Source organism: Staurois parvus, unplaced genomic scaffold, assembly GCF_062004578.1.
Source record: "Staurois parvus isolate SC_StPar_1 unplaced genomic scaffold, SC_StPar_1.0 ptg000642l, whole genome shotgun sequence".
Lineage (NCBI taxonomy): Eukaryota > Metazoa > Chordata > Amphibia > Anura > Ranidae > Staurois > Staurois parvus.
Window position 1 is genome coordinate 291,240 of NW_028318438.1, and position 17,190 is coordinate 308,429.

General features: G+C 44.4%; 1 protein-coding gene across 1 annotated transcript; it reads right to left on the reverse strand.

The window, feature by feature from the left end:
- Positions 1-519: 519 nt before the first annotated feature.
- RPUSD2 (RNA pseudouridine synthase domain containing 2) lies at positions 520-14,718 on the reverse strand. Its single transcript, XM_089693940.1, is given in 5 exon segments — positions 520-1,582; positions 6,376-6,672; positions 14,136-14,230; positions 14,233-14,406; positions 14,409-14,718. Coding segments are annotated over 5 exon segments (1,638 nt in total). The 5' UTR covers positions 14,701-14,718; the 3' UTR covers positions 520-802.
- Positions 14,719-17,190: the final 2,472 nt, after the last annotated feature.

The window sequence follows — 17,190 nt, forward strand, 5'->3', positions numbered from 1 at the left end:
AAAAGATCACAAAAGAAAGTGCAACGTTTAGGAGCCACGCAGGACCCTTTTGTCATCACATGCCTGCCGACGAGGTCCTGTGTGGCTCCAAAACTTTGCATTTTTTGTGATGTGATCTTTCTGCAATAAAAACCTTTTTTGGACCATATTGGAGATCCTTGGTATGTACATTGGACAGTTTTTAGCACTCTCTGTGGTGATTTCACTTTACTGCCTGTGCTATTGATAACTGTTCATCAGAACTGGAAGTGAGGGAAAATCTCCAGGGCTACAAAATGCTATTAAAACCATTATATATCTGAACACTGCCAAGTAAATCTTTGTAAGGGTACGCGCAATGATAGGCTGCATACATAAGGGGTGTCATTTTGAAAAGTAGCAATAAAAACACAATCATACCAGAAGCCAATACCTCAGAGCACAGTGGTTGTACAACAAAACTAATGTTAAATCATTTGTGATTCTTCATAAAAGGTTGTTATAAATGTATTATAAAAATAAAATTTTTATTTTAACCTATGAAATTTATTATTTATTTTATTTATTTATCGAGTTTATATAGCGCCAAAGGGTTTGCTCAGCGCTGTACAATAGAGGGGGGACAATACATGAAACAGTACAGTAACATCAAACAGCACACAAGGGGTAAGAGGGCCCTACTCTTTCGAGCTTACAATCTAGGAGGGAGGGGGTAGAGGTACAGGAGGAAATGGCTGTGGGGGATGGAGTGGAAGGAGGAGGGAAGGGCATGATAAACATTCCTTTTTTTAGAAATGATAAACATTCCTTTTTTTTTCTTAGTTCAATCTTCCATCCAGTCATCCTTTGCCCATTCTGGTAATTCGGTGGAAAAGTCAAAATCTTCTCCCTTGTAACGCAGAGCATGCAGATACATCACAAGATCTTTTGGAGATGGGTCAAGCCTTACAATCTTACACTCTCCACACAGCGGGTCTATTAAATCTTGTCTGTTTTCCTCTGCAACACTACTACTGTCATTTCCATCAGTGTCTTGCTCTGAATTCTTTGTCAGCACATCACCTGTCATAGTAACACTAGCTTCTGTGTTTTTGTCTGTTTTGGTACCCAACTGATCTCCCTCAGAAGATAAGGGATCACTTAAAATCGGCTGAAGGCATTGTTCATATTCCTCACTGTCCTTTTTTTTCATAGATAGATGAAGATCTTCTTCTGACAGATCCAGAATATCCAGGCTCTGTTTTGCTGCATGCTCTTCTATTAAAGAATGTAGCAGCTCCTCATTTGATTTGTTGATGTCACCTCCCTTCCCCTTGCTGGGACCCCAGGCTTCAGTATTGTAGACTGGATCATTAACAATAGGGTACCCCAAATACTGCAGGTGGACTCTAATTTGATGAGTACGACCAGTGTAAGGGAAACACTTTACTGCACTAGACTTGCCATTGTAACTGAGTCGTTGAAAGACAGTTTTGGAAGGTTTTCCTTTAGGATCTACACGGCATACACCAATCTTATAAGAAACAACCAGTATTGGCTCTTCACAAGTGATCGGCTCTTCAGGAAATTCACCAATCACTCTGCATACATACTGCTTCTCCACCTGAAAATATCACATAGGAAAAAAAAAAAAAAAAAAAAAATGATCATGAAATTCTAACAGTATCAAGGGTTTCAGTAACACAAGCATAATACCAATCTAACCAGTTCAAATGATAAAGAACAGTAAATGTGGATCTGAAAAGCATGCAAGTGCCATCAGAAAGACTGAAAATATTAGTTTCTATCTTTGAAATTTAAACCATCAAGCCAAATATGGAAATAGATATGGAAGAAGCAGAGCTAGAGTATGCTATGTGCAAATGTGTATATTGGATTCTAAAATACTGTCACATACCAATAAATTATTAAACTCATCCCCTGTTCTTTACCCACTTGCCCTCCAGAGGATTTACCCCCTTTCTTGACAAGGCCATTTTCTGCGATACAGTGCTGCATTACTTTAACTGACAATTGTGCGGTCATGCAACGGTGTACATAAATGTAATTTAGGATTTTTTTGCCCCCACAAAATAGAGCTTTCCTTCTGTAGTATTTGATCTCCTATGCATTTTTAATTTTTTGCGTATAAACAAAAAAATACCGACAACCCCTTCCTGCCCAGTGTCATTAGTACAGTGGCAGTGCTTTTTATCAGCACTATATTGTATACACTGTCACTGGAGAGGTCAGTGGCAGTTAGTTCCCACCCAGCGTCACAATGTCCACCACAATCCTGCTATAAGTCACTGATCGCTGCCATTAGTAGTATAAATAAAATACATAAAATTTCCAGTAAGTATACTGCCTTTTGTAGACGCTATAACTTTCACATAAATCAATTAGAATACATGGATTGGGATTTTTTTTTTTCAAAAACTTGCGTTTGAAAAATCGCTGTGTAAAAATACTGTGTGATGTAAAAAATTTCAACACCCACGATTTTAATTTCTAGGGCCTCTGCTTTAAAATATATAATGTTTGGGGGTTCAAAGTAATATTCTAGCAAAAAAACAGTTTTTTCATGTGAACAAAAAGTGCCAGAAAAGGCTTGGTCTTCAAGAGTGGGTGATGTGTGGCATAAGCTTCTAATGTTGGCCCTGAAATGCCAGGATAGTAGAAGCAACCCCTCCAAATGACCCTTTTTTTTTGGAAAGTAGGCACTCCAATGTATTTGTTAAGAGGAATGGGGAGTGTTTTGCATGTCTCATTTGTTGCCAGATTTTTGGAAAATGAATAAAAAACAAAAAAATTATTTTTTTCTTTTCTCTTTTTCAAAACCCTGTGACAAAAATTATATCTGTAAAATACTCACCATGCCTCCTATCAAATTCCTTGGGGTGTCTACCTTCCAAAAAGGGGTCATTTGGGGGGATGTTTGAACTATCCTGGCATTTTAGAGCCTCCAAAACTGTGATAGGTAGTGGAGAAGTGATATGAGGAAATATGCCCTTTGAAGCCTGGAGGTGGTCATTGGAATTTAGTGCTTGTATGTAGCTAGGCTGCCAAAAAGTCTCTCATATGTGGTACCCCCATACTCGGAAGTAGAATGTATTTTGGGGTGTTATTCCACATATACCCAAGGCATTTATGAGCAATAAATCATTAAAGTGACAACTTTGTGTAAAAAAAAACAAAAAAGTAAAATTGTCATATTCAAAAAATTTGTGGCAAAAAATAAAAAAAAGTTCCATGGACTCAACATGGCTCTCTGCAAAACCCTTGGGGTGTTGTACTGCCCTGGCATTTTAGCACCTCAAGAAATGTGATAGGCAGTTAAAGTAAAAAGCTACGTAAATTCCAATATATATACCATAGTTTGTAGACGCTATAACTTTCACACAAACCAATTAATATACATATATAAAATAAAAACCGCAGAGGTAATCAAATACCACCAAAATAAAGCTCTATTTGTGTGAAAAAAGTACATAAATTTCGTTTGGGTACAGCATTGCACGACCATACAATTACCAGTTGAAATAGCGCAGTGCCGAACAGCAAAATATGGCCTGGTCAGGAAGGGGGGGTAAATCCTCTGGAAGGCAAGTGGTTAAAATGGTCTGTTGTAAAGTAGAAATCTGTTCTGTGGTTAGATGAATTGAAGTTTGACATTCTTCTTTTTGGCAACCATGGGCGCCTCATCCTCCGGACTAAAGAGGAGAGGGGCCTTATGGCTTATTAGCTCTCATTTCAAAAGCCTGCATCTCTGATGGTATGGGGGTGCATTAGTGCGTATGGAATTTGCAGCTTGCACATCTGGAAAGGCACCGACACTGCTGAAAGATATGCCCAGGTTTTAGAGCAGCATATGCTCCTATCCAGATGACGTCCTTCAGGAATGGCCTTGCATATTTCAACAGGACAATGCTAAACTGCATACTGCATCTAGTAGTAGTAGTAGTAGTAGTAGTAGTGGTGGTAGTAGTGGTGGTAGTAGAAGAGTCTGGGTGCTCAACTGGCCTGCCTGCAGTCCAGACCTTTCACCAATTGAAAATATTTAGGACATCTTGAAATGAAAAACATGACAAAGAAAACCCAGAACTGCTGAGCAACTAGAATCCTATATCAGACAAGAATGGGATAACATTTATCTCCCAAAACTCCAGCAACTGGTCTCCACGGTAAACATGGCCCTGTCCCAACTTTTCTGAGACATGTTGCTGTCATCAATTTAAAAATTACATAATTAGTCTGGCAGAAAAAAAGACAAAAGTCCATCCAGTTCAACCATAAAAAAAAAAAAAAGTTAAAATCCTATACCCACAGTTGAAAAAAATTCCATCCTGATCCCCAAGAGGCAATCGGATATTCCCTGGATCAACTTTACCTATAAATGTTAGTATCCAGTTATATTCTGTGTATCTAAGAAAGATTCCAGACCTTTTTTAAAGCAATCCACTGAGCTGACCAGAACCAACTCTTGAGGGAGTCTACTCCACATTTTCACAGCTCTCACTGTGAAGAAACCTTTCCGTGTTTGGAGATTACATTTATTTTCCTCCAGACATAAACAGTGCCCCCTTGTCCTCTGTGATGAACTCTGGATGAATAGCTCTACACCGAGTTCACTATATGAACCACTGATGTATTTATACATGTTGATCATATCCCCCCTTAATCTCCTCTTCTCAAGAGAGAATAAATTCAGTTCCTCTAATCTTTCCTCATAGCTGAGCTCCTCCATGCCTCGTATCAGTTTGGTTGCCCTTCTCTGTACTTTCTCCAGTTCCCCAATGGTCTTTTTGTGAGTTGGTGCCCAAAACTGAACTGCATATTCCAGATGAGGTCTAACTAATGATTTGTACAGGGGAAATGATATCTCTCTCTCTGGAGTCTATACCTCTTTTAATACAAGAGAGGATTTTTTAGCCAGTTTTCTACCCAATTACATATGGATTTTTCCAAGCCTGTAGACTTTACCTTACACATTGGCTGTGTGTGGGGAACTGTGTCAAACGCTTTTGCAAAATCCAAATATACCACGTCTACCGCCACCCCTCTGTCCAAGGTAATGCTCACCCCCTCATAAAAGAAAATTAGATTTGTATGATAACTTGTCTTTCATGTATCCATGCTGTCTGTCGCTTAAAATATTTTTTTCCAGCAAGAACCCATCTATGTAGTCTTTTATTAAACTCTCCAGTATCTTCCCAACTATAGAAGTTAAACTAACAGGTTTATAATTACTTGATGAAGATTTTGACCCCTTTTAAAATATTGGCACCACATTGGCCTTACGCCAATCCAGTGGTACTATGGCAGTCATTAAAGAGTCCCTAAAAATTAGAAACCATGGCTTTGAAATGACAGAGCTCAATTCTTTAAGGACCCGTGGGTGTATGCCATCCGGTCCAGGTGCTTTATTCACCTTTATACGATCAAAATATTTTTGGATCATATCAATTGTGAGCCAATGTGGATCATCTGGAGCTGTGCCAATACCATGCCCATTATGGACAAGAGCACCCCATGCTCCTTTGTATACACAGAGCTGAAGAAGGTATTTAATAAATTTGCCTTCTCTTTGTCCCTAGTCACCCACTCTAGATTATTTTGTAAAGGGCCTACATGCTTGGACCGGACCTTATTACTATTTATATAGTTGAAGAATTTTTGGAGGTTGGTTCTGCCATATTTTCCAATCTATCATGTTTTCAATTTTTGCGGCCTTTATTTCCTTTTTGCATATTCGGCTATATTCTTTGTAATGTTTAAACGATGATAGCATTCTTTCATTTTTATACTTAATAAAAGCTCTTTTCTTATTATCTATAGCTTTTTTTTAACTTTGGCCATAAGCCACATAGGTTTGATTTTTAGGCTTTTAAACGTGTTTCCCATGGGAATATTTTATGCAGTGTGTTCACATACAATCTTTTTGAACAACTCCCATTTCTGTGTTGTGTTCAACTATGCCAATATTCCCTCCCAGTCTAAGTCTTGGAGAGCAGCTCTCAGCCTTGGAAAATTAGCTCTCTTAAAATTGGGTGTTTTTTTTCCCATATGTGCTCGCTGTTTACAGCCAACACTAAATGAAATCATGTTATGGTCACTGCTACCCAGATGTTCTTTTATATTAACATTTGTAATAAGCTCTGCATGGTTTGAGATTACCATGTCCAGCAGAGCATTATTCCTAGTACGGGCTTCTGTGAACTGTACCATAAAATTGTCCTGTAGTAGGTTTAAAAATGTTTGCCCTTTAACTGTTCCTGCAGTACCATTACTCCAGTCAATTTCTGGGTAGTTAAAATCCCCCATTATTATCACTATCCCAGCCCTTTCGATCTGTGCAAGGAGCTGAGTCTCTACCTCCTCATTAACACTGGGAGGCCAAGAAATCCTTTGCCTTACCTGTCTCCCTCGCACTAGCTCATCCATTTTCTTAGACACTTCAAGAGTTTTGGCAAACATAAGCACACCCGAGGTCATACGATCCAGGCGGTGGATGGTGTGAAGGTCCTTCAGATTGTGCTCCTTCCCCAAAATAAAAATGACAGTGTTGTGTCTAAAGCGGCCACAAGGATGCACTGGAAGGGACGATGGCTTATCCACTGCTATAAGCTCATCATTTTCAGCTATAATACGGAGAGGCTGTGCAGTTACTGGAGGCTCATGACGATGCACAGTGTTCCTCATAAAATCATTATCCTAGAAGAATGCAAAGAAGTAAAAGTTAAAAAAGCTGATGACCCACAGAAAACAAAAGGAATACAAATACACAACAATCCACAATACCTCTCATCTTCAATTACATAATGCAGTATGTATATCAGTAAATGTAATAAATGAGTGTAAGATGAAACATTTCATTCCGCCAACTTCATACAAATTAGCAGCTGACCCTTTCATGACCAGAGGTTATGGAAGCTTGAGCCTGGGTTCACACTGATGTGGTGCAGAGTTCGCAGTGGTTTCTGCGGCTATATTAACAACACCCAAAAATCAAAATAACGGGAATACCCATGCATTCCGATTCTAGTGTGGACCAAAAAAAAGTCCTTCACCTTTCTGGTGCAGATGCGGTGCGATTACATTTTGTATGGCTCAAATCTCACCGCACAGAATTTGCATGTGATTTGCACAGGAATGCGGTGCGGTTCCTGTGCGAATCACATGCTATGTGCCGAACCGCATCAATGTGAACCCAGGCTGAATGTATCAGGCCAAATATAGCAGTGCCAGTTAACTTGCCAATAGCTCAACAAGCAATTTATCAGTAGACTCTAAAAACTAGGAACATGCACAGGTGAGGGAGGAATTAAATGTGAACAAAGCTTCACAAAGTGATTAGATTGTGTATAAGGAGTGCACAATTAATGGTAAACCATATTTAACTCTTTACATATAACATTTAACCTAAAAGCCTCCAAGGTCAATAATAAAGCAGTAAAGAAAAATAGAAAAGATAGACGTATGATGAGAACATGTGACCTAAAGTTGCACACGAGGTCCATGTTAGTTGTTAGCACACAGACCAATTGAGATGCTTAAAGCAGTTGTAAAGGCAGAAAATTATTTACCTTCATACATTCTATGCATGAAGGTAACAACCTCCTGTGTGCAGCAGCCAGGGTGGATAAAAATCAATGATTTTTAAAAAAAAAATAAATAAAAAAAAAAAATAAATCGATTTTTTTAATTTGAATCGGATTATTTTTATTTAAATCAGATTTTTTTTTATTTAAATCGGATTTTTGTAAATAAAATGCTTTTTGAGGAAAATATATTACCATCCAAAGGTTATTCCATCATGAAATAAAGATTAGTTTTTTATTTATGTAGAATAAGGCTGTATATGTTTAATTTTTTTGGTAAATAAATTCCATGAATCCATTCACAATGTCACGCTCTTCCAGAGGTTTTTGTAAGATTATTGGGCAGTTTCCCTGCCTACAAGATATTATCACAGATGTTTGGTTTACTTTTGCAGTTCTCAAAACTGAATTTGACTCAGCGGAGATCACATGCCTCTTCTTCACAGCAAAAATGTTATAACATGAACAGAGTTAAGAAAAAGACCTTAATCCTAACTTCTACAAACCTATAAATACAGAATCAGCCCCTTCAGTGCTAAATTTCAAGAAGTTCAGTGAATAGAATAGAAACAATATGTTTCTGATTGTTTGGAGTGGAATAGATCTGCACAAGAAGAAAGTGAAACTAAGTGTGAGGAGGAAGGGGCTGACAGTTTCTTGAAATATAAATATTTTGTTGAGCCAAATTAGTTAAGAAACATGGATGTTTGTTTAAGCAAATAACATATGCTGGAATGTTATTGTTTCAGTTGAATAAATCTATTTAAATTGTTATTATTAAGGTAATGATTATTTTTCTCCTTCCTAAGTACTACAGAAAAGTTGTCCAAATATGAATGATTAACCTATTAAACTGGGGATAAAAAAACTAATATGAAAAGTCTAAAAATCTTCATCTACTTGCATATTAAAGTTATACCAGCAAGAATTAGTCTTTATGTAGAAAACTAGGATTTCAATCAAGCCTTACTGACTATTGATTTAAATCAGTTTGATTTAAATCAAATCCACCCTGGCAGCAGCCCCCCAAATATTTACTGGAGCTCCATCTCAATCCAGCAGTGTGCATAAGAGCCTCAGCTGTCCCAGGTCATTCCCTCCTCGTTGGCTAAGACAGCAGCAGGAGCAATTGACTCTCGCTACTGTCAATCACAGTCAGTGAAGAAAGAGCGGGGTCAAGCCACAGCTGTGTGTGGATGGACACAGAGCAGCGGCAAGAGAGCACTTGGCAGGAGGGAGGGACCAGGAGCGATGGCAGGGGACCCAAGAAGAGGAGAATCGGGGCTGCTCAAAGCAAAACTCATGCACAGAGCAGGTATGACATGTTTGTTATTTTACAGAGAAAAGAAAAGAGCCTTACAATAACTTTCATTGGAAGCTGGGCAGTACATCAAATAAAAACTAGTCCTACAAAGTGATATTAAAGGCAGCAGCCTCACACCCCCCGATCCCTCATTGTGATAGCTGGCAGGAAATCCTCTCCCCACACCAGCTGTCACAATAAAAAACCAGTGCAACTGTACAGGACTCCACCCACACAGCTGCATCATTTATTCAAAGTTCTGTGAATGAATGAACTACAAGTCCCATCTGCCACCGCAGCTGATGGCTTGTAGTTCTCAATGAACTGAGAGGCACAGATGAGCGCTCTTGTAGTTCACTGATCTTTCTGCTCTTCAGTAACTTTGTCTGTATTGGACGTACAGGCAGACAACTGTATTGAGAGGCTACAGGAGCCTGACACTGCACGTGCGATGATCTGATCATGGGTGCAATGCTCTGCAGGCTCCTAATAAATAAATGCATTTACCTGACAAAAAAGAAAAAACGTACACTTATTTGTTTTTGTTTATATTTGAACTTAACCTTTAAAGCCTCTTTCTGAACACTGGTTCATCATTTAATGTGCCCTTCCTGTTTTGCTTGGACCCCTCAGTGTATGACCCGCTTCCTGGGTAAAGTGGCACATCTCCCTTTGCAGAGATCTTTGGCACCATACATGCATGCGCGCTCCTGAAACTGTCCCTGTCCATTCGTACTCACAGCCCCAAAGCAAGCCATTTCCCTATTTTCATCTCCTTCCTTCTGACTGATGCATTTGGAATCCATGCTGTCCCTTCTCACTAGGTAAACAGTGCATACTCCCACCTGACAGGACGTTTGGGGAAGCTGCACTTAGGAAATAAGAGACAGAGCCAGCATAGTTTTTAAAAAAAATGTAAAACATGGAGACGTGATAATTATGTCATGTATTAGAGAACGTTTCCCTCATAGACAACACAATATATTAGCTTAATCTTTGAGGATTTAATATTGCTTTAAAGCAGAGTTCCAGCCGTTTTTACGTTTATTAAAAGTCAGCAGCTGTAGTTGCTGACTTTTAATACACACACACTTACATGTCCCAGAGTCCAGCGATGTTCTCACCCGTGCCGTCCGCTCTCCCCTTCTCTCCTCCAGAGCCGGAATCTAAATTTTGGGCACTAGGCTGTGACAGCTTGCGGCTTCACAGCCTGGTGCCCACTGCACACACGCGAATTGTGCTGCGCCTCCTAATTGGAAAGCTCCCAGGAGACTGCAGGAGGAAGGAGGGGGCCAAACTTCTGGCTCACTTTGCTGCGGTGAACTGAGCCGGAAGTGGGAGCGGGTACCTGTAAAAACCAGGTACCCGCTCCCCCCTGCCCCCCCAAAGGTGCCAAATATGGCAGTGGAGGGAGGAGGCAAATAAGCGGAGCTTCCACTTTTGAGTGGAACTCCGCTTTAAGGATACCTAACTTGCTAAAACAGTGGCAATAGTTAAGTAATCAGCAAATGCCACCCCTGTACAGATCTCCTCTCTGAAGGATTAGTAGTCACGTCGCCCCAGTACAGATTACCCCCAACCATCCATCATGTGAAGGGTCAGTAGTCATGCCTCACCTGTATAGTCCCCATCCCCCTCACCCCTGTGAAGGGTCAGTAGTCATGTCTCACCCGTATAGACCCACTCTGTGAAGGGTTAGAAGTCATGCTGCCCATTACTGATCTCCCCTCTGTAGGGTTGGTATACTCCTTGTACAGATCTCCCCTGTAAAGAGTTAGTAGCCATGTCCCCCTGTACAGTCCCCCCCCCCCCATCCTGTGAAGGGTCAGTAGTCATTCCCTCCTGTGAAGAGTTAGTAAGCGTGTCCCCTGTACAGATCACCCCACCCACTGTGAAGGTTCAGTAGTCTTGTTCCCCTATACAGATCTCCCCTGTGTAGGGCTGATAATCATGCCCCCGCCCCACTGAACATGTCCCCCCCCGTACAGATCCCCATCATGTGAACGGTCAGTGGTCATGCACCCCCAAGTACAGATCCCCATCATGTGAAGGGTCAGTGGTCACGTCCCCCCCTGTACAGATTCCATCATGTGAAGGGTCAGTGGTCATGCACCCCCCCCCTGTACAGATCCCCATCATGTGGTCATGCACCCCCCTGTACAGATCCCCATCATGTGAAGGGTCACTGGTCATGCCCCCTTCCCGGTACAGATCCCCATCATGTGAACAGTCACTGGTCAAGACCCCCCGTACAGATCCCCATCAAGTGAACGGTCAGTGGTCACGTCCCCCCTGTACAAATTCCCATCAAGTGAACGGTCAGTGGTCACGCACCCCCCTGTACAGATCCCCATCATGTGAAGGGTCAGTTGACATGTCTGCCCTGCACAGATCCCCATCATGTGAAGGGTCAGTGGTCATGCACACCCCTGTACAGATCCCCATCATGTGAAGGGTCAATGGTCATGCACCCCCTGTACAGATCCCTATCATGTGAAGGGTCAGTGGTCATGCACCCCCTGTACAGATCCCCATCATGTGAAGGGTCAGTGGTCATGCACCCCCTGTACAGATCCCCATCATGTGAAGGGTCAGTGGTCATGCACCCCCCTGTACAGATGCCCATCATGTGAAAGGTCACTGGTCATGCCCTCCCCTGTACAGATCCCCATCATGTGAAAGGTCACTGGTCATGGCCTCCCCCATACAGATCCCCATCATGTGAACGGTCAATGGTCAAGTCCCCCCCGTACAGATCCCCATCATCGACACAGTCGACCACCCCCTCCTCCTCAAAAAACTACACTCCCTCGGCCTCAGAGATTCTGCTCTCTCCTGGCTCTCATCCTACCTGTCACAACGCTCTTTCAGCGTTACCTATAATGCTACCACCTCCCCCTCACTCCCCCTCTCTGTTGGGGTCCCTCAAGGCTCTGTCCTTGGGCCCCTTCTCTTCTCCATCTACACCTCCTCCCTTGGCCGACTCATACACTCTCACGGCTTCAACTACCACCTCTATGCCGACGACACACAAATCTATCTCTAACCCCCCACCTCACCCCCTCGGTCTCTGCCCGAATCACACACCTACTGAGCGACATATCAGACTGGATGTCGCTCCACTTCCTTAAACTGAACCTCTCCAAAACCGAGTTTCTTGTCTTCCCCCCAGCCCGGACACCACCCCCCATTGACTTCTCTGTCACGTCCAACAATGCTACCATCAAACTCGCCCCGCAGGCCAGAGTACTTGGTGTCATTCTGGACTCCAATCTATCCTTCCAGCCCCAAGTCCAATCTTTAACAAACTCGTGCAGACTCCACCTCCGCAACATCGCCAAAATCCGCACGTTCCTAACCCCAGAAAACACTAAACAGCTCATCCACTCCCTCATCATATCACGACTGGACTACTGCAACTCCCTCCTCACTGGCCTGCCTCGCCGCTGGCTATCCCCGCTTCAGTCGATCCTGAATACGGCTGCCAGACTCATTCACCTTTCCAACCGCTCCGTCTCCGCCAATCCCTCCACTGGCTTCCGATTGCGCAACGGATCAAATTCAAAATCCTAACGCTGACGTACAAAGCCGTCCACCATACTGCCCCGAACTACATCACTGACCTAATATCCAAGTACCGCCCAGCACGCACACTCCGCTCCTCACAAGACCTCCTTCTCTCTAGTTCCCTGGTCTCCTCCTCCCATGCCCACCTCCAGGACTTCTCCAGGGTGTCACCCATCCTCTGGAACTCCCTGCCCCAACCCATCAGATTATCACCTACTCTCCTCTCGGCGCACCCTGAAAACCCATCTATTCAGGGAAGCCTACCCCACCCCCTGCTAACTTGCCAACCTCCTCCACTCTTCCCACCACTCCATCCCCCACAGCTATTTCCTCCTGTGCCACCATCCCCTCCCTCCTAGATTGTAAGCTCCAAGGAGCAGGGCCCTCAATCCCCTCATGTCTTGCATTGTATTGGTATTGTTCTGTCCCCCATTGTATTGTACAGCGCTGAGCAAACTATTGGCACTTTATAAATTCTGTATAATAATAATGTGAAGGGGCAGTGGTCATGTCCCCCCCCATACAGATCCCCATCATGTGAACGGTCAGTGGTCACACCCCCCCCCCCCCTACAGATCCCCATCATGTGAAGGGTCAGTGGTCATGCACACCCCCCCGTACAGATCCCCATCATGTGAAGGGTCAGTGGTCATGCACACCCCCCCGTACAGATCCCCATCATGTGAAGGGTCAGTGGTCATGCACCCCCCCCCCCCCCCCGTACAGATCCCCATCATGTGAAGGGTCAGTGGTCATGCACCCCCCCCTGTACAGATCCCCATCATGTGAAGGGTCAGTGGTCATGCACCCCCCCCCCCCCGTACAGATCCCCATCATGTGAAGGGTCAGTGGTCATGCACCCCCCCCCCCCCCCCTGTACAGATCCCCATCATGTGAAGGGTCAGTGGTCATGCACCCCCCCCCCCCCCCCCTGTACAGATCCCCATCATGTGAAGGGTCAGTGGTCATGCACCCCCCCCCCCCTGTACAGATCGCCATCATGTGAAGGGTCAGTGGTCATGCATCCCCCCCCCCTGTACAGATCCCCATCATGTGAAGGGTCAGTGGTCATGCATCCCCCCCCCCCTGTACAGATCCCCATCATGTGAAGGGTCAGTGGTCATGCACCCCCCCCCCCCTGTACAGATCCCCATTATGTGAAGGGTCAGTGGCCATGCACCTCCCCCTGTACAGATCCCCATCATGTGAAGGGTCAGTGGTCATGCACCCCCTTGTACAGATCCCCATCATGTGAAGGGTCAGTGGTCATGCACCCCCCTGTACAGATCCCCATCATGTGAAGGGTCAGTGGTCACGTCCCCCCTGTACAGATCCCCATCATGTGAAGGGTCAGTGGTATGCACCCCCCTGTACAGATCCCCATCATGTGAAGGGTCAGTGGTCATGCACCCCCTTGTACAGATCCCCATCATGTGAAGGGTCAGTGGTCATGCACCCCCTTGTACAGATCCCCATCATGTGAAGGGTCAGTGGTCATGCACCCCCTTGTACAGATCCCCATCATGTGAAGGGTCAGTGGTCATGCACCCCCTTGTACAGATCCCCATCATGTGAAGGGTCAGTGGTCATGCACCCCCTGTACAGATCCCCATCATGTGAAGGGTCAGTGGTCACGTCCCCCCTGTACAGATCCCCATACATGTGAAGGGTCAGTGGTTAATGCACCCCCCTGTACAGCTCCCCACCTTGAGCACGGTGCTCAGATCGGTGAGCAGCTCGTGGTTGAGCCGCAGTCTCCCGGCCTGAGCCGCCCTCTTGTAGTACTCCACAGGCTCTGAGCGAACTCCGAGCTGAACACCTCCAGCAGGCTCTTGCCCACCCAGCGCCCCTTGCAGTAAGTCTCGAAGTGGAAATAATAAGGCCGGACTCTGCGCAGCCCATCCTCCACATAGGACTCGGTCTCCCGGAAATGTTCCTCCCCGAAGCTCACACCGACTCTCCGCTTAGTGGGTGCCGTACATAGCGCTCCCCGGCCTCGTCCCCCGTTGCTTCTTCCTCCTCCTCCGGCCCTCCGCTCTTCCCCTCTGGCTCTTTCCTCTTTGCTGACATGTTAGTGACAAACAGCGGCCGATCCCGGACCCGTGATATCAGAGTTCCGCTACAGAGCCAATGCCATACACCGCGCATCACACGTGGGGGTGGGGGGGGGGGGGCGGCGAGCCCAGGACGCAGGATGATGACGTCATTAATAAAGATGATAAATCTGAACTCAAGGAAGTGTATGGTGGTCAACCTTGGTCCACCCTTCATGCATCCAGAGGGAGGGCTGCTGGGAGGTAGTGGTCTATATGGTGATAAGCAACGTGCATTCTGTATACTGACCACTGGGGCTCCTTTGCTCCCACACCTCCACCATTCAGGAAATGTCCAGTATGTATGCAAGACATTCTCTGATTGAACGAGCGGATCACCACCTCACCCAAACACCTTAGGACACTTGCACACGTTACTGACGTATGAAAAGTGGACGTTCCTGGCAGGACAAATGCAGAAATGAAATGGACTATATAGAAATTGTGAATATTAAGATGTACACGTGCAGAAGAACGCGGTGCAGATTTATGTGTAAAAATACTGAGTAGCTACACAGATACTTCACAACATTTTACTGATCTATACGCAGCAGACGTTTACACAGCTGTGTGCACAGACCCAGTACTTATTGGTGGGAGGAATGGGGAAAGATGGGGGGGAAGGCTATGGCAGATAAGACGGTTCCCATGTTACAAACAACCGGTGGAATTGGTACCATTTGTACGAAAATAAAAAATATGCAAAATATGTGTGAATAAGGTATCAATAACTTAAAGTATTTGTTCACCAACGCCAGAAGTCTGCTAAGCAAAATCGGTGAGTTGGAAGCTTTGGTGCATGAAGAGAACTAGGATTTAATTGGTATTGCTGAATCTTGGCTTCATTCTTCACATGACTGGGCCATTAATATTCCTGGCTATGTTCTCTTTCAGAGAGACGGGGTAAATAGGAAAGGTGGTGGTGTCTGTCTCTATGTGAGAAGTGATCTCAGAGCGAGTGTGAAAGAGGACCTAGTTGATTGAGAGTGTGATGAGACTGAAGTATTATGGGTGGAACTGCACATGGGGGTGCATACTACAAAGGTAATCATTGGAGTTTATTATAGGCCTCCCAGTGTTAATGAGGAGGTGGAGACTCAGCTCCTTGCACAGATCGAAAGGGCTGGGACAGTGATAATAATGGGGGATTTTAACTACCCAGAAATTGACTGGAGTAATGGTACTGCAGGAACAGTTAAAGGGCAAACGTTCTTAAACCTACTACAGGACAATTTTATGGTACAGTTCATAGAAGCCCCTACTAGGAATAATGCTCTGCTGGACCTGGTAATCTCAAACCATGCAGAGCTTTTTATGAATGTCCATATAAAAGAACATCTGGGTAGCAGTGACCATAACATGATTTCATTTATTGTTAGCTGTAAACAGGGAAAAATAAAAACACTCAATTTTAAGAGAGCTAATTTTCCAAGGCTGAGAGCTGCTGTCCAAGACTTAGACTGGGAGGGAATATTGGCATCAATGAACACAACACAGAAATGGAAGTTTTTAAAAAAAACTGTATGCAAACACTGCAAAGTATATTCCCATGGGCAACAAGTTTAAAAGTCTAAAAATCTTGATACAGGTGATGATTATGCGTTTTATCTGGGCCGATAAGCGCCCCAGAGTCTCCAGAAATATGCTTTTTGTTCATAGACTCCAGGGTGGTCTTGGGGTGCCTAATGTAACTAAGTATTATCAGGCGAGCCAGATTGCCCCGCTGTCTATGTTGCATGCTTCCTCTGATGTTCCTCTCTGGGTCCTGCTATAACTACCTAATTGTGCCCCTATTGCGACATTGACGCTTCTATGGCTTCACCCTGCCCAGTACCCTGTGGCACTGAGTCCGATTTTGCTCCATGGCTTACAACTGTGGGACTCAGTATGTTACTCCAGTGGCCTGATGTCACCTTTCCTACCTTTGCTCCTAACTGTTAAGTACCCTCTTTTTCCACCAGGTTTAGATCAACCAAGGGTGTTTTCTTGGTGATTTGCCAATGGTTTTTCGCAGGTGCGCCACTTTTTGAGTTCTCGGTCCTTCCCCACCTGGAATTCTCTTCGGGAGTCACGGGATGTACCTCCGGCGGAATTTTTCATTACCTTCAATTGCGGCATTGGCTGACCTCACTGCTGGGCACTTCTGCTTTCCTGTATTGGAAATCTGCCTCTGAACAGCTTTGTCAACAGCGTCCGGGCACCCTGGGCCTTATTTCCCTTCTTTACACAGCTTTGAACAGACGCTCGATTCATACTTCTCTCAGTCAGGCCATCACCTGAGGATGATTGCAGGAGGTGTATTTAAGCAGGACCAGGCCTGTGATCAGTGCCTTGGTGTATGTTTCCCATGAGCCCCTGTACCTGCATCATGTCTGCTTCCTGCCTGATCCTGACTCTGAACGAACTCCGCCTGTCCTGACCTCGGCTATTTCTGACCACTCTTCCGCTCACTCCTCTTACCCCGTTTGCCCGTTAGCTACCGACCCGGCCTGCCTGACTACGTTGTGCTCCATATATATATACATATATATACAGTATATCAGTTTAGGTTTGGGTATGTTTCACCTTGTTGTATGTACTTGTGTTAGTTTTGGGTTTGGTTTGTTGCACTGCGTTTATGTTTGTGTTTTCCTTAATAAATTATCTTGTTTACACGTTATACCTGAAG